The 23,765-nt window shown below is 36.2% G+C and overlaps 2 protein-coding genes and 1 pseudogene across 5 annotated transcripts in view; 1 reads left to right on the top strand and 2 right to left on the bottom strand.

The window, feature by feature from the left end:
• Window positions 1-1,067: 1,067 nt before the first annotated feature.
• LOC306880374 (EEIG family member 2-like) lies at window positions 1,068-10,391 on the bottom strand (annotated as a pseudogene). The gene is made up of 8 exons (XR_013785887.1): window positions 10,288-10,391; window positions 4,666-4,786; window positions 4,545-4,574; window positions 3,704-3,828; window positions 3,455-3,591; window positions 2,031-2,126; window positions 1,634-1,703; window positions 1,068-1,180 (listed from the first exon to the last, which is right to left on the bottom strand). The product of XR_013785887.1 is annotated as an EEIG family member 2-like (transcript).
• Window positions 10,392-11,827: 1,436 nt separating this feature from the next.
• Window positions 11,828-20,876, top strand: LOC306880205 (olfactomedin-like protein 2B). Its single transcript, XM_079433566.1, has 8 exons — window positions 11,828-12,185; window positions 13,184-13,447; window positions 13,583-13,690; window positions 13,765-13,929; window positions 16,663-16,846; window positions 17,104-18,114; window positions 19,312-19,488; window positions 19,562-20,876. The coding sequence occupies exons 1-8, from the start codon at window positions 12,030-12,032 to the stop codon at window positions 20,179-20,181; spliced, it is 2,685 nt and encodes an 894-aa protein (XP_079289692.1). The 5' UTR covers window positions 11,828-12,029; the 3' UTR covers window positions 20,182-20,876.
• LOC306880206 (cyclic AMP-dependent transcription factor ATF-6 alpha-like) overlaps window positions 20,731-23,765 on the bottom strand; it is a 41,314-nt gene continuing 38,279 nt past the window's right edge. The window contains exons 16-17 of one of the 3 annotated variants that reach the window (XM_079433567.1): window positions 22,725-22,912; window positions 21,217-22,581 (exon numbers count right to left, since the gene is read on the bottom strand). In XM_079433567.1, coding sequence (XP_079289693.1) covers window positions 22,549-22,581; window positions 22,725-22,912 — 221 coding nt within the window. In that variant the 3' untranslated portion in view covers window positions 21,217-22,548. Of the gene's footprint in view, window positions 22,913-23,765 lie in introns of all 3 variants that reach the window. The other 2 variants (XM_079433569.1, XM_079433568.1) reach the window with 2 other exon arrangements.

A 23,765-nucleotide genomic window follows, 5' to 3' on the forward strand; every position in this document is an offset into this window, starting at 1 on the left:
CAAACTAAAATAACAATATGATATATATATATTTTTTTTTTTTTTTTGTAAAAAATCAGCAAGGAAAATAGAGAAAAAAAGCTCTTTGATTTTCAATGCGGACTTAATAGGAGACAAACTTTACCTCACAGTAAAACACAAGACACCTATATTGGCAGCCTTAAACAGAGGAGCTGTCAGTTCTTTATGTAGCCAGCAGAGGACACCATTCCATCGAAACGATGAAACAGGTTTGTGACAAACACTCCTACCCCCGGTTTCACAGACCAGGTTTAAGCCTAATCCTAGACTAAAATGTAAATCTGAGCTGTTTCAACTGAAAGAAACTTGCACTGACTGATCTTAAAATAAATCAGTTCCTTTGTTTTGTCTCAAGATGCACACCAGCAATGTTTTTTTATGAAGTGCGTTCATAAAAATTAATGAAATGTCCTAATTGAACTATAGCCTAATCCTGTTTTAGTCTAAACACTGTCTGTGAAACCGGGCCCTAATGTACGGTAGTTCTAAGCGGCCATGCATTATTATAATTTTTCTGTCTTGCGGCCATGCATTATTATAATTTTTCTGTCTTGTTTTCTCGTGATCACGACTTAATTTTGTCGTGATCTCGACATAACGAAAGTTGTTTTGTCGTTATCACGACTTAATTTTCTCTGTGTATTCGGCATGAGAAAATGCTATAGAAGCAGCATCATGGATGATCGTATTCGCTTTTACTTTGATCAGGGACTCACTCAAACTGAAATAGATTTGTGTCTGTCAGTGATTGACGACTTACACATAAGTGTTCGACACTTGAGAAGGAGGCTGTCGGGTCTGCAACTTTATCGTCGAAGACAATATAGCGACCCTGATTTTCTCACGATAGCTACAATTACGTCGTGAGAAAACGGTTTTTACGTTGAGATCAACCACTTTCGTTATGTCGAGATCACGAGAAAATTAAGTCGCGATAACGACAAAACAACTCGTTATGTCACGAGAAAACAAGACAGAAAAATTATAATAATGCATGGCCGCTTAGAACTTCCGTACTAATGTGAGAGGAGACCAACATGTCTGAATCTCTTTGTCCCTTTCTCCTCCCACGAAACAGACTTTGGTTTTTGACACTACTTCTGGCATCTCCCAACTCTAGCGTTTGATCACCACCTGTTCGTAGGCACCAGCTCCAACCCTGAAAACAGAAGAAATCAGCATTTACATACAACCGGTTAATGCACCGATTTACATTTTTATAGAGCATAGGGAAATACCACTGTTTATTTTGCTGTTATTTAAAGAGACAGTAACCCAAATGTTAAAATAGTCATTATTTTCTCACCCTCATGTCATTCCAAACCGTTTTGTCTGACTTATATGAAATGCAGTAAGAAAAGCTCAATATGTCTTCATCATACAGGCTATTGTATGGCTTTTGAAACACAAATATATTTATGGTGCCTTCTGGTAATATTTCAAAGCTTGACAGACTCAGTCCCCCATTCACTTTCATTACATGGAAAAGAGCAGCTTGGATGTTCTACTAAACATCTCCTTTTGTGCTCCAAGTCAGTCATATGGGTATGGAATGACATTTTAGTGAGTAAATGATGACAGCATTTTCATTTTTGGCTGAACTATTCCTCACCTGGCAGGAAGGTGATGGCTACCAAGTGCTGTGCTCCCACCAGGACCCACAAACAAACGCAGACCTTCCTCTGAAACACACACACACACACACACACTTGAAATAGATATCGCCTCCATTCTGCATGCACAAAGTCACGACTCTTCTCTGGGGATACAAAAACCAAATTGGTCCCATTTCTAATGAGAACCTGTCGCTAGGTCATCTAAAAATAATATGAAAACTAATAGGACACACACACAGAGATGTGCTCTGGCACAGAGACACGGCTGATAATGTTACAGCCAGGGTTACAGACACATTAATCAGGCATGCATTCAAGTCCAGCAAGACAACAGAATCACATTGACTCACAATTAAGTGATCAGAGAGAAAACAGTGGAAAGGGAAAGCCTACCTGATACTTTGGATTGCTGACTAGCGTAACTAGACGTTCGAGAGTGTCCACACAGCCCGAGCTCATCAGGCAGAGAGCCACACTTCCCTGATGTCTCTGTGGACATAAGGGATTCAGTTCAATCTTAATTAAACCTGCTTTAGCACTTTATGGGATTGAACACCAATCAAACCTGTTCCTCTTCTATTTCCAACCTTAAAATACATTATAATGTATATCTAATGTAGCCATGCTTTCGTCCATTAGAGTATTCAGGCATTTAATATGATTTGACTATTTAAATTAGGACTGTTGATTAGAAAACAAATATATGCATTTCAAGTCCAATACAATTAGAGTGGTTTAGGATCATGTCAACCAGACACTGATCAGACAAATAAGATATATAATCGCCAAGTGTAGCTCAGTAGCTCGTTTTTCAATAAATGTTTTATTGAATACAAATATATTTAATCTTTGTTGTGACTTTAACCTTTAGTCCTTACAAAAAGAGAACTGTATTATGGATATCAATATGAATGATGCTCATAGCTGGCAATGTGGAATCTGACAGCAAAATTTAAAATTTTCACAAAGGTGTTGAATTGGTTACAAAAGCTTTTTGATGATTGTAACCCTTAAAACTTGCTTGACAAGCACACAGTTTTATTCCCTGTGCTGTTAAAACAGGACGTTAGGGCATGACATTTTTAAATTAGCCTTCCATTTACATCACATCTTTCAATCAACAGATTTGTCTAAAAATTTACATATAAAAGATTAATAATTTTGCTAACAATTTTTGGTCGTTATTCATTTTGGTCTCGTGAAAAAGAATGTAAATTTTAAGTATGTTAGCATCAAAAAACTGAAATGTTGCCTTTGCCACTAACTGAAATTAAATAAATTCAAGCTGAAGTACTTGAATTACTAAATATATATATAAAAAATGACAAAAATCACGTAACAAAATGACTAAATCTTAAACTAAAATTAATTATAATTATACAAATGATTAATTATACAATTAAAACTGAAAAATAATAATATTTCAGATTAAATGACCTAATATGAATATTAATATACCTTTAATATTGTTCAATTATCGCAAATAAAAATCACTACAGAAGCTGAGACTAGTAAGCTAATCATATTTTATGAATTGTACGCATGCTCTACATCATAAGCAGTTAGTCATACTGAATGAATATGAAAGTTAAGAGCTGCATACAGCTAAATTATACATTAAAGACTGATGCTTTCGCCAGGCTCTGGACAGAAAAGGCACGCAGCATGTATGAGGGCAAAGAAAGGATAAAAGAGAGAGTGGGGGAAGAGAGAGCACTCTTTCAAGCTCCCGTTAGTTCAGCGGCATCAAATCAAACATACAGTCCTGGTCTTTGCTACAAGACTGGATGCAGAACACTGACCAGTGTGAGGTTTACCTGAGAGACTCAGAAAAGGTTTCTGTGTCTCCTCCTTTCCTGTCTTCCAGCAGGCTCTCTGCATCACCCTGAATGCCTATTACCGTTGTGGTGGATGGAGGCCTAATACATGGAGAACACACAATCAATGAACAGACTGAAAATGCTGAATTAAAGAACTAAAGCATATGCCTCCACCCACAGACGGTGGTCCAAAAGCAGCCCCCAGAATCCCCGAACTCCATACGCGCCCCACACTCCAACCCACACAAATGTTTTTAGCAGGTTTTTGTCTTCAGTTTTGTGTTCTTGGTGTCATAACCCTCCAGCAGACACCTGCGTGTGGAACTACCCGATCCTGCAAACTCCGCCAGGTTGAGATCAGCAAAACTCAGCTGTACAGAGAGCCAAAGCAGCACACATTCAGGAAGAAAAAAATATTTTTGCCAGTAGAAAAATAATTTTAAAATAAAAGGCTCTGATGCTTTATATAATAACAATAATGATAATAAATAAATAAGATGATTAATTAATCATTTTAATGCTTTTATGAACAGAAATGTAATACTCATACACAAACAGAATCACATACAAACACAGAGTTCCAGAGTGATCTATTTTCAGCGGTTCCGTTTCTATCAATATTTTATAATCCTCCTATAGTCTACTTGATGAATTACCAATGCTCTGTGTTAGTTTCTATTCATGAAAGGTCAATTTAGTATCTATTTTAATTAAATTTTTTGCAAGATGAAGATTTTTGCTTAAAACAAACATGAATGTACATGGAAATATTATTATAATATTTTAGTTTAGCTTTTTTCACCATTTTTTAAAAACAAAATCACAATTTAGGATCTTTTGTCTTTTTTTGTTATTTAAATAGTCCTGCATAGTGACTAGCATTTTAATCTTTTAAAATTTTCCACAGTCTCTCAATTAACATCATGTTATAAAAACCACATGTATAATAATTACAAAAGAATTAATAAATGCTTTTTAAAATAGTTTCAGATGGCTTAAAGAATGTCACGCTTTGCTTTTTGTCAACTACACACAAACAAATTGAATAGTTTTGGAATGTTTCATTCAAAAAAGTAGAAGAAAGTACCTTTGCATAAGGTTTTCCACATTTCAGTTCCTGTTACATAAAAAACAATTAAATCATTCTGAGTATTTTAACTCCAAACTCTTTATTGCAAACCAGAAAGAGTGCACGAGTGCGTTTGTACCTTTCTGAATGAAACTCGACACACACAGGGGTCAAGGACTCCGGTTCCAGCATTAGCGCTCATTTTACAGGGGAAGGAGAATCTTTTTCTCCAGCGTACACAGTTTGCCTGGACCGTCTCCCTGTGAAATGCAAACATACACTGGGTTGTTAATGCAAGGTATCACTATAAAGAATATCCACTCATCCAAAACAGTGTGAACTCTCTCTCGAGTCTCACCCCATCTGATCTGCATTTGCAAAATCCAACAGGGGTGAACAGTTCCAACAGTTCCAGCAGCATTGCTCCTTCTGAAATGAAACGATTTCACAACAGATTGAGTCACACAATCCAACCTCATAGCGAGTTTTAATATTCACTTCAAGTCGACTGCATTAAAAGAGTCTGACTCACATTCTGTGATAAATTAGAGCCTGGAGTCAGAAGGCCATACTGACAACAAGAAAGTGAATTCATTTCCCATCTGAAAATGGACCTCCCTTTGCAGGTGTTCTGCTTCCTAATTAGACAGATGTTTGCAGACAGGGCAGACGAGCGAGGCCCAAAGGGCTTTTGAAGAGATAGAAGTCTATAAAATGGAACTTCAGGGAAATTGTGATGCTATTATACACATCTAAAACAGTGAACACAACACTGCAAGCATGTCAATTTCAGAATAAAGCGTTTGTCCCTGTTACAGTCAAAAGACGTGGCTAACACAAAGATTGCATGTTGCGAATGCAAGGTTGTGCCCTTTTAAGAACTTAATAAAATATCAATGCTTTGGTGGAGGAAGTGTATCATATTAATAAATATTTCACTAAAAGCATATATTCACTAATGTTCGAAGGTTTGGGATTGTGAATGTTTTTGAAAGAAGTCTCTAATGCTTACCAAAGCTACATTTATTTGATCAAAAATACAATAAAACCAATATTGTGAAATTGTAATCATATTTTAAAATGTAACTTATTGATGCGATGATAAAGCTGAATATTAAGCAGCCATTACTCCAGTCTCTTCAGAAATCATTTAAACATGCTGACACTTTTCTTATTATTATTGTCAATGTTGAAAACAGCTATGCTACTTAATATAGCCCTGAAAATGTAAATCAATATTACAATAAATAACCATAAAAGATGTCAATAAATAAATAACATGTAACTTAAATTCTTCAAATGGACATTGATGTATTTATTGACAAATACATGCATATTAATTAAATGAAAAATTTATTTATTAATACAGCACACATAGTCCGCAGATTATCCTATCCTATTATGAAGAAATAAATTTGCATTTGATGCATCATTTATATTTTGTAAGGAAAAAACCCCATGCACAGCTCATACACTTGTCCTTACATAAACTCTCCTTATATTCTGTCATCTCCTAATGGTCCACAATGATGTCTTCGGGAAACACAGCCAAAACAACACATAATCGGGCACCTCCCATCCAGCTGGGGAGATTCCCTACCATAAGGCCTGCCGAGTGAATCATTGGGTGAAAAAACAGCTTCTAATGCATGAACCAGAATGAACCACAGCTGGATGAAATCTTCAACTCTGACTCTGTCACCATAGCAGCAGAGGCCAATGACTTCTCCAAACAATGCTAGCATATTTCTCCTACTAACCAAAAACTACTTTCCTTCCACTAAACATTTCTAAGGAAATAAACAGCGTGAGAGAGTTTCTTTCATGCTAACAACACAATGATACAAACAAAAGCTTGTTCAGCTGAATTGCAAAGGTTTTAACGCTCACTTTTTTATTTTCGATAGATGGGCAAAGGGAATAGAAACCTGCTGTGTTAATAAAGACCTCAGAGGACTTAAAGTGTTTTAGACTGGTATAAAGCACTAAAAAAACTTTACTGACTCACTGTAAACAACCTGCTTTTCACTTAAATTAAGCTCTTGCCATGCATATAATGAAAAAATACCCACTGACAAGAAACAAAGATTAAAATCAATGTGAAACGCATGTCGAAAGCCATTTTACTTCCGTAATGAGACAGCGTAAACAGGATAACACAAATTGTAGGATGGAACTTGATATTAATATCTTGAATGGTATGCTTAATCACATGTAAATTAAACTGAATTTTGACTACTTATAATATCACATTTTTAAATTGTCATTTTAGAATCTGCAACAGTAGCCAAAAAAATAAAGTCAAAACAGTTTGGCTGCTGGTTAACACTAACCAATGGCTCACACAGTGATGTCTGCTATAAAGGAAAGTCATTTCAAGGAAGGTCAAGCTGTTAATCAAATTAAAATCAAATCATATTACACTGCGATGTGCATTTGAATTGTTTCTCCTTAGTGCTCCATTATCAGTCCTGCTTTGCTGCTTCTTCTCACCAACACAAAGGTGGCACTGCAAATTATAATAAAAGGAGGACATGATAATGCCAGGTAATATGACTCCTTTCCTTACCAATATGATTATAGGCAAATTACTGGCAGTGAGACTATAAACGAAAAGCTGCAGACTCATAATTCAGACATACAACCCGAGCAAGGCCAGAGCTCCGATCGATACAGGAGACCTCCATCTTCGTAATAACTGCACCGCAGGTCAAATTCAGACTTTTGCTTTCTAGCTCTCTCATAATGAATAATGTTTAGCCTCTGACTCTCGGATCTAATAAACTCCACTGGCTTACTGGAACAATTCAGCAATACCTTCCCTACAAAGCACTAATGATGTGAACACACAAAAGGACATAATGAATTCAGCAGCATTAGATGCTAATGGTATGCATTACTAGCACAAATGAAAACAATCTACCATATTTGCACTCATTATCTTCCTGGAAAAATGGCAAAGTACTTTTTTTTCATTGGTCCATCAGACAATTAATGCAGCATGCATGTGCTAGAGCCATTAGCATCACTGCTCTCGCTGGAATAACGAACTGTTAAACCAATGCTTATGCCAAAATGTGCAACAGGCTTAATATTGTAATAAAGAACCATGACAAGTCACTGGTCTGATTTCCGTATTTGGAATATATGCCGTTGCCATGGCAAAGTCAGCTGAGCGAGAGAGAGCAGGAGAGCTTTGGTTCAGTGTGCTCTTTCCTTAGGTTCTCCCACAGGATGTCTGCAATGAAACAGGAGTTCTTCAAAAGGATCACCACAGGCAGATGGAGGCAAACTCAAGTGTGGATGGAGAATAAACTCACGAACCTCAGACACTCCCTGCAAACTGCATAACGGAAAAGAGAAGCACTCATGCAAACCCAAGCTTGATCTTCTAAGATGCTGTGGTTTGGATGAATAAGCTACTTGCTTATGCATTCTCAGGGATGCATGAACTGATAAATACCCTGAATGCTATGTAACTCGCTTTGGATAAAAGCATCTGCCAAATGCATAAATAAATGTAGAATAATTTTGGAAGGTCCAGCAACTGACTGTCACATTTGCACCTCTAATGGCATCATAAAAGAAAATAATAATCTGTAATAATCAACGTCAATGACATCTTCATCTACACACTGACAAATTTTGATAGCAATCCACTTATGATTATGCTTTTATGATCATGCCCTCTGATATACAAACCCGATTCCAAAAAAGTTGGGACACTGTACAAATTACGAATAAAAAAGGAATGCAATAATTTACAAATCTCATAAACTTATATTTTATTCACAATAGAATATAGATAACATATCAAATATTGAAAGTGAGACATTTTGAAATGTCATGCCAAATATTGGCTCAATTTGGATTTCATGAGAGCTACACATTTCAAAAAAGTTGGGACAGGTAGCAATAAGAGGCCGGAAAAGTTAAATGTACATATAAGGAAACTGCTGGAGGACCAATTTGCAAATTATTAGGTCAATTGGCAACATGATTGGCTATAAAAAGAGCCTCTCAGAGTGGCAGTGTCTCTCAGAAGTCAACATGGCAAGAGGATCACCAATTCCCCCAATGCTGCGGCGAAAAATAGTGGAGCAATATCAGAAAGGAGTTTCTCAGAGAAAAATTGCAAAGAGTTTGAAGTTATCATCATCTACAGTGCATAATATCATCCAAAGATTCAGAGAATCTGGAACAATCTCTGTGCGTAAGGGTCAAGGCCGGAAAACCATACTGGATGCCCGTGATCTTCGGGCCCTTAAGACGGCACTACATCACATACAGGAATGCTACTGTAATGGAAATCACAACATGGGCTCAGGAATACTTCCAGAAAACATTATCGGTGAACACAATCCACCGTGCCATTCGCCGTTGCCGGCTAAAACTCTATAGGTCAAAAAAGAAGCCATATCTAAACATGATCCAGAAGCGCAGGCGTTTTCTCTGGGCCAAGGCTTATTTAAAATGGACTGTGGCAAAGTGGAAAACTGTTCTGTGGTCAGACGAATCAAAATTTGAAGTTCTTTTTGGAAAATTGGGATGCCATGTCATCCGGACTAAAGAGGACAAGGACAACCCAAGTTGTTATCAGCGCTCAGTTCAGAAGCCTGCATCTCTGATGGTATGGGGTTGCATGAGTGCGTGTGGCATAGGCAGCTTACACATCTGGAAAGGCACCATCAATGCTGAAAAATGCTGAAAGGTATATCCAAGTTCTAGAACAACATATGCTCCCATCCAGACGTTGTCTCTTTCAGGGAAGACCTTGCATTTTCCAACATGACAATGCCAGACCACATACTGCATCAATTACAACATCATGGCTGCGTAGAAGGAGGATCTGGGTACTGAAATGGCCAGCCTGCAGTCCAGATCTTTCACCCATAGAAAACATTTGGCGCATCATAAAGAGGAAGATGCGACAAAGAAGATCTAAGACAGTTGAGCAACTAGAAGCCTGTATTAGACAAGAATGGGACAACATTCCTATTCCTAAACTTGAGCAACTTGTCTCCTCAGCCCCCAGACGTTTGCAGACTGTTATAAAAAGAAGAGGGGATGCCACACAGTGGTAAACATGGCCTTGTCCCAACTTTTTTTAGATGTGTTGATGCCATGAAATTTAAAATAAACTTATTTTTCCCTTAAAATGATACATTTTCTGAGTTTAAACATTTGATATGTCATCTATGTTGTATTCTGAATAAAATATTGAAATTGTAAACTTCCACATCATTGCATTCTGTTTTTATTCGCAATTTGTACAGTGTCCCAACTTTTTTGGAATCGGGTTTGTACTATAATTACTAATCATTTACACAGATGACATGTCAGCTTTCTAAAGCTCTTAAGTAAAAAATTAAGTTGTGTAGGGCATGCATGGTGTACTATTTTTACGCTATGAAGGTCTAAACTTTCTTAAAATATGATATTCTGATATTCAAATAGCTTTTTCAAGGTTTTTGACACCTTAAGTTTAGCTGAGGTTTCAATTTGCCTAGATATTATTATGAAATGAATTAATTTTGAGTAAACACCTTATAACTTGACATGTCACATAAAATGAAAAGTCTCCTTTTGACTTGATTTGAAATAATCAAAATACCATTTCATCCCGCAGCTCTATGTACGCGCACTTTGCTTTGACGTGTTGTTTTGGTTCAGCTTTATTAAAAAGCAAGAAAAAAACAGCCCAGTATCACCCAAGCCATAATAAACCATCTACATCCCTCCACATCTCAAGCCTCCTTACCGCGATGACTCCTCCGAGAATCCGCCGTCAAGCAGGAGGACTTTACAGAACACAACTCCCTTGACGAAATCAACTCTGAACTTAAACTTCTTGTTCTTCTTCATCTTAACGTCGAATCCCAGCAGTCCTGTTACCGCTCGATAATGCCTTTGGTCATACGCTGTGGAGGAGCTTTACTTTTATTTGCTCATCTTTGGTGAACCTCCGTTGTTAGCCACTGCTGGAATCCCCTTGTATTAATATGTCCCCGTGTATAATATAAAAACATTGTGACTTAAAGGTACAGTACTCATTTTGACTCACTGGGTTGCGTGAGAACCAGTTGGTGTCGTTTGATAAATTGTTTTGTGACCTTCAGATTTATTTACCTAAATATTATAAATAGAGTTCATAATGTATAATAATGCTAAATATTATTAGTATGCTTATAAATATACAAATTTGCACTTCTGTGGGACATGCTTTGATAATTTGTAAAAAAAAATAAATAAATTGTAATTGAAGACATTGAATTAAATGTTGATGTAAAAATAATATTATAACTACTATTATTGTTCTTGTCTTTATTTATATAATTTTCATACTTTGGAGCTTTTTGTTGTAACAGTTTGGTTCATTTGGTTAATGTGAACACAGTTTTCTTTTTCTTTAATTGTTTAAGTGACATGGTGTTACTTGTTCAGTTATTGTTTTAGTGAAATATCAGTCACACTATAGCCTACTTCATTTACTACCACCAGTTCTGGAAGTAAAAAGAGAAAACTTGACCACTAAGGGCTCCAGAGAGTGGGTTGTTTCTATGTCTCGCAGTAACAACAATAATATGGAGCAACACTGACCACTATTGGTTAATAATGTTAGTGTAACTCCTGGCACTTGCAGATAGGAAAAAGAACTTGCACTGCGTATTTGTATTCTTCTGTGTCTTAACACACACTAGGTGGCGCTGTAACACTTCAAATGCAATGCATAATCTTCTGATTAAGCTACACTTTTAGGAACAGAAAAAGTTAACCCTATGCACGCATTCAACTCTAAATCATTTGATTCACACTTCTTGCAGAAATATTTACTAAAACGAATTGAAAAAAATAATCATATTTGGGGGTTGTTTGGTCATTTTTATGTCCAAATGCAAAATTCCCCATAGCAGCTGCGTGCATGATGTCACTGTACAGGTGAGCTCCATATTATCAATGTAAATGTTTTTATTAGGCAACAAACACATTTAAGAAATTCTACATAAATAATCTAGAATTTAAATAAAGTTCACATAAAGTTAAAAAATTAAGTTTACTATGAATCATTTATATGACAGGTATATGTTGATTTTCTTGCTTTCTTTTTCCAAAAAAAAAAAGAAAAAAGTTTATAGTCTATAGTTATGACTAAAAATAAAAGTCATTTTATATTGTGTGATATTGTGGGCATTTGCGGCTGTGGATGCGTGCGCGCAACATTCAGCGCGCTCCGTGCGTCTCTCCATCCAGCCCCCTCTTTTCAGCTCAAATGTCACGTCACTCCTGCTTCTTCTCAAACCAGTTTCACGCTGAGGACCAGGCACCTGCCCTCATCTGGACCTCTTCTGGACTTTCGCAAAACCTCATCACGTTTCAGTTATTTAACCTGGAGGGCAGTGCAAATGGAGATCTGTTTGATGGTTTATCGTTTTTGAAGAAGAAAAAGCCCGATCTGCAAATACAATCTACAGTGGCATATGTTTTGCGGGATTATATCACACGATGAATGCGATGGGAATCTGGTGCGTTTTATTGCTCGTGGCATTTGCTCTCACTTCAGCCGCTCCGAAATCACACCAGCGACTTCTGGAGAACACGAATGAACAGAATGACACTTTACAAGTTGAAAGAAATAATCAAGAAAACATATTAAGTCAGGTAAGAATCTCTTCACCAGCGCTCGATACGATTATAACTGTGCAGCTTCTTTATTTGTAACACTTCATGATAACTTTCATTAATAATTTATTGACAGTCTCTGCATAATGCTTAACATAATGCGTTTCTGAATTAAATTCAAATAGGCTATGTATAGCCTATAAAATTTGATTCAACACATATATTTTTCTAATATAGTCCTAGAAGAAGTTTTCAAAGAAAAGCAAAACATTTCAGAGCATAAATATACGGTCGCGAACAGGCATTGCGTGCTCCTGAGAAAGTTACGCAACAGGTGCTGGAGAGATCGTACTTTATGAAAATTGTGTTTTGTTTAAAAAATCTTTAAGATTAAGAAAATTCTGTTCACGGTTTGAAACATTGGTTAAACTTTATTTGGTAACACCATATTTTAAAGTGTCCTTGTTACACGTTACATTTAATTACTATAGTATTAGCACAAAATTACATACGATGACCCTAAACCAAACCCTAATCCTATAGTAAATTTTGTAAATTGATATTACTCAGTACTAAAATGTATAGTTACACTGTAACAAAATAAAGTGTAACTCTTTATTTTAAGCTGTCCTTGTTACAGTGTAATTATATATTGTACTGAGTAATATCAATTAACTAGCTACATATACTTACTATATGGTTAAGGTTAGGATTAGGGTTTGTTTTAGGGTTACTTGTATGCAATTATACATAATTTATTGTTGTTATTATAATAGGAAGTACATGTAACATGTAACAGCACCTTAAAATAAAACATTTTAAAAAAGCCTTTTAAAACATACTGTTTGAATGTAAGTAGGCTAAATTTATTAATGTTATTAATGAAAGTTACTCCAAAATGTACCAGAAACAAATTATTAGACTTCACAACGTTGGTAACTGGAAAGCAGTAATGAACATTAAAATGCACATCAATATACAAACAATGCAACAAAGCTGGCTGGCTGGAAAATGCATCCGTGCTCTTTTCTTTGTAGCTGCTGGGTGATTATGACAAAGTGAAAGCGCTTTCGGAAGGCTCTGACTGTGGCTGTAAATGTGTTGTCAGACCTCTGAGCGCGAGCGCGTGCCAGCGGATTCGGGATGGTCACGCGACGCCTCAGGATTTCTACACAGTGGAGACCATCACCTCAGGACCCCACTGCAAATGTGCATGCGTTGCACCTCCGTCGGCTTTAAACCCCTGTGAGGGTGACTTCCGCTTGAAGAAGTTGCAACAGGCTGGGAAAGATAATATCAAGGTGACCAGAACATCTGCAGTTGGAGCTCATAGACCAGAATAAGTTCAAAATTTGGCAGGATATGAATGCATAACATTTCCTACCCCTTAAATAAAACCAGCTCTTGCCATGACGGAATTTACTTCATCGTTACAGCTGTCAACTATTCTGGAATTGCTGGAGGGTTCCTTCTATGGCATGGATCTATTGAAATTGCACTCAGTCACCGCAAAGATTCTTGATCGCATGGACACTATAGAAAAAGTAAGTGGTGTTTTTGTTTGCTTTCTTATCTTATACATGCTAAACATATTATTAATGCGGTTTATTATTGACAGATGGTCTTAAACAACCAGACCGAGGAGAAGTCGAACACAAGGAGCACATCTCCAAATCCACAGCCGCCCACATCTTCACCTACAACTCTGTCTCCACAACCGCAGGAGAAGAGGACCAGTCTGAGTGAGCAGAATGACGAGGCAGCTGCTTTTCAGCACATAGAGGTGGGAGGTGCTATTTAAAACAAATGTTGCAATACATAAGTATCATGTCTAATACGTAACAATGGAACAATCCAAACATGATGTTAAGCCCAGAGCCGTTGAGAAACAGAGTTGCAACAACTGAAGTTCAAAAGGCTCGATCGTCACGTGATTGACGTAGACCTCAAATAGTTTCAGGAAGTTCATAGCGGGTAATCGGAATGCATTGAGTTAGAGCGAAAGAACTGCGATTTTTGGTAATAAGTAGACAATATAATTATTTATTTGCATTATTTATAAAATAATGTATACGTAGCATATGTAGCTGTATCAGTGTTGTTTTTAAAAGATAAAATCCGCTAATATTTGAGGATTAATTTGGTCAGCTATCCTTAGCTGCCTTGTTAACATATTTTAGGCTGAAGTTACCATTGTAAAAGTCCATGTTATTTAAACGACATCGTGGTCTTTTACCAAGGTAACTTCAGACTCTGAATATATATATATATATATATATATATATATATATATGAATGTGTGTGTGTTCTTACAACTTGTATGTTGTAGTCAAGTGCAATCACATCTAAATGTTAATTTTCGTATTACTAATCTCATGGTAAATATTAAGTTTGTTCTTAGAAAATGCATTCCAAATAAGTGAAGATATTTTAAGATTGAGTGAAAATGAATCTTGTTTAATGTTTTTGATTCTTATGCACCCCTCAATTATTAATATATAAAAATATATTTGTAGTATAGTCAAATTTATAACAACTTAAAACATTTTTACACATTTAATCATATTTTATGTATGTTGACTTTTGTTATGCTCTTAAATACAGCTATTTATACATGTATAATAAACTATAAGCTGCATATAATTAAATAAATAAATTTATTTGTATAGCACTTTTTATTATTCACATAGTTTCAAAGCAGCTTTACAGAAAATTTATGTTTCTATATTACAAATAAGAGTTCTGATAACAGATGTAATGGTGTCAAAGTAATGTAGAAATGTTCTAAAATTAGGCTATACAAATCATGCAGATAAATAATGTCATGTATTCAGTAACAATGAAACATGTATGCAGAAACAATGAACAAATTAAAGCAATGGTTACATGATGTGATCATTACAATGCAAGGAAAATGTTGCAGTTTTGAATGTTTATTCAGAGCCAGCTTCATCTGAAGTCCTCTCAATGGTTGGCATCATCTCTTCACAAGTGTTGGGTCATCTGAAGTCTTCATGAGAGGCTGGATATAGTCAACAGGAGCAATCTATAGATTACACCAACAAAATGTGATGGAATCATAATTGGGAACTGGCACTTTTTCACAAAGAACAGGGAGAGACTTGCCAAACCCAATGAAGAGACTCATTGTGAGGGTGATGTCTCATTACAGGGAGTCTTCAGGTGGTTCTTGTTCTGAGCAAGATAGAGAAGGAGAAAAACACAGGAGAAATGGTTAAGTGATGCTCCATCATATTTCCGTCCTGTGGCATCACTGCTCCTTCAACACAGTACTTCTATAGTAGCTAAGACGTTTAAGAATAAAATACAGTAATAATGTACAGGTTTACTGTGATTACTTTATAAAATAATAGTGGTATATAATACATTTTTGGAAATTTAGTCTAGCATAATTCTGAAATGAAAACTGCTCACCTATTTTAAACTTTTCATTCTCACTTAGGTCCATCAGCATCCTTTGCAATAAATCCAAGTCTATTAAATAACAGCCCACCAGCAAAAATAGTATAAGCGCGAACTTCCGGGAACTATCGAGCGGCTCCACGATCCGCCATTGCTGTAAAAAAACGGTCCATTGGAGTCAACGGAGTTGTTGCAACTCTCTCTCTCTATGGCTCTGGTTAAGCCATGAAGTGAAATGGCCCACCTGCAGCGAGCGTTTATTTATTTACTTGTCTCAGAGTCAAAAGTGACCTCATGTTGTGACTTGAAACTCTCACTAATTTATCCCGCTATCAAAGATCCAAAGCAGATGATCTCTATATAATAATCTGTTAAAGGGATAGTTCACCAAAAAATGAATTTCTGTCAGCAGTTACTCACCCTTATTTCATTCCAAACCCGTAAGACTTTGATTAATCTTCATAACACAAATTAAGATATTTTAATGAAATCTCAAAAATTTCTGTCCCTCCACTGAAAGTCCAGGTACTCACAACTTAGATCCAAAAAGCATCGTAAAACGAATGAATCAAGCAGTTTAATCCAAGTTTAGTGAAGAGATATGATTGATTTATATAATTAACAGATTTTAGACTTTTTTCTTTACATTTAAACAATAATTGACATAAATATGTACATAGAGCACATCACATTGTAAACACAGAAGCTCAAATGTACACGCATGAGAACCAATTAAGTTATTTCTATCGTGTGACACAGACGTTTCCGTTTTAATATATGTGATGCACTGTATGTATTTTTATATGTGGAAAAATAACCTAAATTAAATGTATTCATCATATAAATCAATCTCATCTCTTCACAAGACTTGGATTAAACCAATTCATAAAGATTACTTTTACATTGCCTTTATGACCTTTTTGGATCTTCTAAGTTTTGTTTACCTGGACTTTCAATGAAGGGACAGAAAAATAAGACAGGTCTTATGGGTTTGGAACAATGTGAAGGTGAGTAAATGATGACAGATGTTTTTCTTTATCACATAATATCTCAAAGGCTGCAGTATCACAGTGTCATCTGATGTACTTAACAGAGTAAATATGAGGAAAAGTTTGTGGGAGATCTTCTGAAGGACAGCAGATCAGATCTAAACAAGGCCGTTGCAGCTTTGCAAGAACAAGAGCGCCAAGGAAGGGAGAAGCAACCAAAAATAATTGTTAGGGGGATCACATACTATAAATCTGACCCAGTGGATGAGCCAGACACAGAGGAGAACTGTAAGTATAACTTTGATTACACCATCTACATTTAAAGATCTCAGACGGAGATGGAAAAACACTCTTAAAAATGAAAGTTCTTTATTGGTAACTGTGGTTCCATGAATAAGCTTTAACATCCATAGAACTTTTCTACTGGGGAAAAAAAAAAGTTTTTTAGATTATCAAAATGTTCTTTACACTAAGATTCTTTGGGGAACCTAAATTGGTTCTTCAATGGCATTGCTGTGAAAGGCCTTTTTCGTTCTTCATTTCAGTAGATGAAAATCACAGTGGTGACAGCCCAATTGATCTCTTTGCCGACGAGCAGCTCCTTCGTCACAAAGCTCGCCACTTTAGGCCGGTCATCAAGACGTGGTCTGTCCGACCAAAACCCAAGAGTGAAGTCTCAAAAGTGGGAGATGGCCTTCAAACTCCATTTACTGGACTCATGGACTCTGCCTTGCTGATTAAAACACCTACTGAACCAATACCCGTTCGGACTCAAACCAGTCGTTTCACCACAGACAACTCTACAGGAGATGAAAGAGCCACACCGACACCTGCTGTGATGGATAATTTGAAGGTCACCATCCACAAGAAACATATTATACCTCAAACCATCGTCACAAAAAAGGAGGCAAGCAACATGGAGCCCTCAACTCCATCTGTAAGACAAGCTCAAAACATGCTGGTCAGTTCATCCAATCTGGGACACATAAAAACAAATGAGTCAGTCACAGCAGCTGCTGCTAAAGTGGTGGCTGCAGAGCCAACCCTGACAGAAATCACCACCAACAGGACTGTTGAAAAGAAAACATCTGTATCTCCCGTGACCGAAAATGGAATCGTTACCAAGGAAAATCTGAAAGAAAATGCTTCAGTGCTTTCAATGGAGAATTTAACTCAAAGCACATTTAGGAGAACAACACCATTACCAACTCCTCACTCTTTAACAGTCACAGAAAGCTCACTGGGATCAACTGCTCATACGAGAGCTACTACCACCATTGTGAAGTCACCTCGTGTCATTGAAAGCAAGAGAGATTCAGTTACCCACTTACCCAAGATGACTCCTAAACAGACATTAACCTCAGTGCCGTCTTTGATGACCACTACAAAAACTACCACAACAACAACTACAACCACAAGCAAACCTGGCAAACGTAAATATAGCATACGCTGGGATGAAGAGGAAGAGGTAGTGGTAGAAGAGGAAATGGAAAGAATGAAAGCTGTAAAAACTGTGGTTGAAGAGAGCATGGTAGAGGGACCTCAAAAGAAGCCAGGTATAGCTTTATGTCCTTGTTATTATTTATTTTATTATTTTGTAATTTATTAATTTTATTGTTTATTTGTTATAATATTATTATAATTGTTCAAATAAATGTAAATTATATGTGTGTGCATAAATGTATACAAAACTTTTACAAAATTACTTATTTTGGAAGTACAGATTTAATTTATTATAATTACAATTGTACTTTTCAATTTCTAAATGTTTTTTTTTTAAATAATTGTACCAATTACGAAGGAAAATAATTAAATATTAATAAATACAATACAATAAAATAATAGAATTTTATTTTCATTCACTCATAAATAGTTGTACCAATTTATGAAAGCAAAACGTTTTCCATCACTTAAAGGGATAGTTCACTAAAAAATGACAATTCTGTCATTAATTACCCTCATGTCGTTCCAAACCCGTAAGACCTTCATTCATCTTTGGAACACAAATTAAGATATTTTTGATGAAATCCAAGCGCTTTCTGACCCTCCATAGACAGCAACACAACTGAAATGTTCCCAGACTCAGAAACGTAGTTAGGACATGATTAGTAGTCCTAAATAGATATATAATAATAGTCATTGTGGCATCAGTGGGTTCAATCGCAATTTTACAAAGCCATGTGAATACTTTTTGTGCGCAAAGAAAACAAAAATAACAACTTTATTCAACAATTCTTCTCTTCCAGATCTCATCTTCTGCCATTATTGAGGGTACCTCTGCATGCAAACAGGCGTGATGCTACTGATGTAGAACACGCATGCTCTGCGTCTTGTTTACATGCAGAGGACAGCAAGCGCATACGTCCTGGTACTCTCTATAATGGTGGAATACGCGATTTGGAGAAGAATTGTTGAATAAAGTCGTTATTTTTGTTTTCTTTGCACACAAAAAGTATTCTCATAACTTTGTAAAATTATGGTTGAACCACTGATGCCACATTGACTATTTTACCGATATCCTTACTACCCTGAAATGGTCTGGGAACAGTGATTTCATCAAAAATATCTTAATTTGTGTTCCGAATATGAACAAAGGTCTTACGGGTTTGGAACGACATTAGGTTGAGTAATAAATTACAGAATTTTCATTTTTAGGTGAACTATCCCTTTAAACTGATGATGATCTAAAACTAAAACGGAGTTTTAGTCACAAAAATGAATAAAACCAACATAATTCTGGGTTTTGTTTGCAGGAATGTGTAAGGACACTTTGGCCACAATCTCAGAGCCCATCACACACAATACATACGGTCGTAATGAGGGCGCTTGGATGAAGGATCCACTGGCTCAAGATGACAAGATCTATGTCACAAACTATTTCTATGGCAACAACCTTCTGGAATTCCGCAACATGGATGTCTTCAAACAAGGTATGGCTCTTTTTTCAGATAAACATTATAAATAAGCAATTTGACTGGTTCTGTTTTCTTACTTTTATTCAAGGTCGCTTAACTAATTCCTACAAGCTGCCTTATAACTGGATCGGCACCGGCCATGTGGTCTACAAGGGTGCTTTCTACTACAACCGTGCGTTCTCTCGAGACATTATTAAGTACGACCTGCGGTTGCGTTACGTGGCTGCCTGGACCATGCTGCACGATGCGGTGTTTGATAACGACGACGCGTCCACGTGGAGATGGAGAGGAAACTCGGACATGGATCTGGCTGTTGATGAAAGCGGACTTTGGGTGATCTACCCAGCGCTGGACGACGAGGGCTTCTTGCAGGAAATGATCGTCTTGAGCCGACTGAACCCCAATGATCTAAGCATGAAGCGTGAAACCACATGGAGGACCGGGCTTCGACGCAATCGCTACGGCAATTGCTTCATCGTATGTGGAGTTCTTTACGCAACAGATAGCTGCAATCAGCAGGACACCAATTTGTCCTACGCCTTTGACACCCACACTAACACTCAGGTGATCCCTCACCTGCCTTTCAGCAACAACTATACTTACATCACTCAGATTGATTACAACCCCAAAGAGAGGGTGTTGTACGCCTGGGATAATGGAAATCAGGTCACTTATAATATTCAGTTTGCATATGTAGACCCACTGTAGACCAGAGCAAGTGTGTCCTTTGCACAAAGTAGAAGAAACCGTAAATGTGTTCAAGTGGATTGTGGATCAGTTCACTCAGCTTTTCTTAACTTCATGTAGTTTAATGTACTTATTAATATGCTGTTATGTTTTCAAAGTGTAAAACGGACCCATATTGTTACATTTATGGAGAAAACAAAGAAAAGCAACTTCGTTAATGGAATTTCTGAACACCCAAATGCTGCACCTGCCCACTTCTTTAGATTCTGTTGCTTGCTTTTGCACTATGAAAATGAACCTCTTTGTTTATAGCTATACCTCTCATAAGGCTGGCAGAAGTTTTGAGGAGTTGTATTCTTAATTCCAGTAGAATACATTGTATATACTGTAATATAAAAGCTAAAACATGAGATTGATGAATGTAAAAAATACAATTTGTATTTTCATAAACATATCTCAAAGCTGTTTTTTTTAAACTATCACTTGCATATGTGATAAGAAGTTGCAAATGTAAAAACATTTGCAATTGTATGGTTTCAGTAAAACAAGAGTAGACAGGGTTCTGGGCACATTTTCAGTGTTATTTTTTGTCATCAATACTTTTGGTACATTTTATCAGTGTATTCTTTTTTATTCATATTTTATTGCAATTTCATTTAATCTTTTAGCACTTAAGAAATTCAAATCTCTGTCAGACTCTGCAATAAAATGAGTTGAAATAAGACATTTGGCTCTGGTTTTCTTTTCATAGTAAAGATGTCAAGTGAAAGTGTGTTCTCAGCACAGATCTTCTTATTGGTCACTTACTGTGGACAAGAGCAAAGTGCTTCACTGTAAACCCCTTGATCCACAGAGCTAAATCTAGACAAACAAAACACATCCAGCATACTTTAACCCTAAAACACTGTTTACCCGTCTTTGAAATGACCTATAATCAGCACTTTACAGCGCCTCAGACCCCACATTTACACAAACCTTCAATTTCAGAGAGCAAATTCAGACTGACATGAGACTCTGTCTGCGTCCTAAAAACAAAAGATGCACATAAATCACCCACAACCTTGAGTCCAGTGTTTATTTCTTTGCATTGTTACAAAATAGCTTTCATCGCTATCACTGTGTGAAACCAAAAAATCCTTTGCAAAAATGCAGAAATTAAATATATAAAAAATAAAAATGCTGCCAGAGAGGAAAAAGGGATTTGTTGAAAAATAAATGAAACAGTTCTACTGCGATGCTAAGGACAAAATGTGAAATTCTCAGTAAATACTAATATATCATCCACATTTTGAGAACAAAGCTCCACCTGAGTTGAGTTTAAAAACTGAAATTCAAATTGTGTTTTTTTTTATTCAGTGAAAGTGACGACAGATTGGAAATAATAAGCTAATAATCACATTGCTTTCGAATGATAACTGACTACGGCATCCTAAACAGGTCAAGAAACAAGTGCACGTCTAAATAGGCTAGAATAATAGCGACAGATACACAGTGAACAAGGACGGATGAGGAACAAATTAACATTCATAATCTGTGTCTCTTCTACAACTTCAAATTAACAGCCAGTATTATGTTAACAACTGTATTTGTGTCAAGCACACCTCATTTAAAGTGCAATTAAGCCACTAAGAAAAATATGAAGACAGATGTTACATAAGATCCCCAACTGCTATTCCAATTAGAATTAGTCTAAAATGATTACCTTTCAAAGACCAAGTAAAGCAGAAGTATTATCGAAATACTTTAAAACATATTTTTGGATATATATTTACAGCATCGTCCTGAATCAGATCCATCAAATGGACAATTAAACGGAAATTCAATTACACTGACTCGTGGAAATAATCCATCTTCATACTTTTCTATTCAATAGCAATGTCACAAAAGCAAAACAAAAACAAAAAAACAGAAAAACAAAACTCACTGGCAATGCAGTTTGTTTGAGGATAGTGGTATTGAAGAATATGTCGCTGAATATGACCATTAAATGTGTACCAAACAAGCTTGATACACTTGTCAAACCTTCATAAATATTCATTTGAACAAATTTAATAAACAAAACAAGCACAATGCAAACAAAAAACAAAAACAACTCCCTGACAACTACCACATACAACAGAAAAGTGTTCAATAATGGAGCCGGATTGCACTTTGGTTTGGGAGATTTGGATAATGAATGCTCCTGTAGTTCAGCTGGTAGAGCACAAACAAACTTGATGCAATGTCACTTTGCATAAAGTACATAAATGTAAATGCCAGTTGTTGGTGAAATCAATAGCCTGGAACAAAGATTGTAATATGTATTGAACGGCTCATCAGTATTGAATGGCTTACTTGATGCATTTGGAAGAAGTGCCTTCAAGTGGAATTCTTGACTATTGTTGAATATCATGGTGATTCTTTTAGTTGATTACCAAGATCCTGGTTGACCACATGAATAAGAGTCACAAAAAAGAACATAACGCTTATTATGTAACAAAATAGATGATGGTGAAAATATGGGTATGTAATTCACAACAAAACAAGATTGATAAAATAGATAGCTGAGACTAAGAAGAACCCACGAGGACACCGACGGGGGCCGCAGGCTGCTTGTTGTTGGGAGCCGCGTGATAGAAAGAGTCTGTGTCTGTCTGATTGACCCGCAAGATGGGTGGAATAGTAGACGACTTGATGTGGAGTATCCTGGTGTCCATGACTTCACAGTCGATCTGCATCATCACCTCAAACTCTTTGTCTTTAATGATGCTCTCTGCGGTGAGACAGAAAAGTCATTGTATTAGCACAGAAAATATAATCATATAAAACTCTGTGAAAGTAATTGTTAAAGAAATGCAGGTGATATGCTGGGTGGCCTGTGGAGGTTAAGAGGCATTTTAGGGGCTTCTTTCACACAAAGGGTTTACCGAGGTCAGTCACACACTGGCCTTTATCTTCACATAGCAGTAAACACAACAGATGATGACTCCCACATGAAAGAAAATGGGAATATGGAAAGGTACACTACCGTTCAAAAGTTTTTTAGTTTAATACTTTTATTTAGCAAGATTGCATTAAACTGATCAAACTTGGCAGTAAAGAAATGTATCATTTTAAGCAATTTTGAAAGATTTCTATTTCAAATAAATCCTGTCCTTTTGAACTTTCTATTCATCAAAGAATCAAGAAAAAATTATCACAGTTGCCGCAAAAATATTAAACAGCAACTGTTTTCAACATTGATAATTTTAAGAAATATTCCTTTTAAGCAGCAAATCAACATATTAGAATGATTTCTGAAGGATCATGTGACACCGAAGACTGGAGTAAAGGCTGCTGAAAACTCAGCTTTGCCAAAGCAGGAATAAATTACATTTTAAAATATATTAAAAAAGTTATTTTAAATATTTAAAAAAAAATTACAATATGACTGTTTTACTCAATTTTTTTATTAAACAAATACAACCTTTGTGAACATTAGAAAAAATATAAAAATAAATCTTACCAACCCCAAATTTCTATGGTTTTTCCAGGCCTGGAGATCACAATTTAATTTTTTTCCCCCTGGCTATTTTTCCAGGTTTTCTATGAATGTGCGGATGATAAAACTTTTAAAAGCAAGATTT

Source organism: Barbus barbus, assembly GCF_936440315.1.
Source record: "Barbus barbus genome assembly, chromosome: 14".
NCBI classification, from domain to species: Eukaryota; Metazoa; Chordata; class Actinopteri; order Cypriniformes; family Cyprinidae; genus Barbus; species Barbus barbus.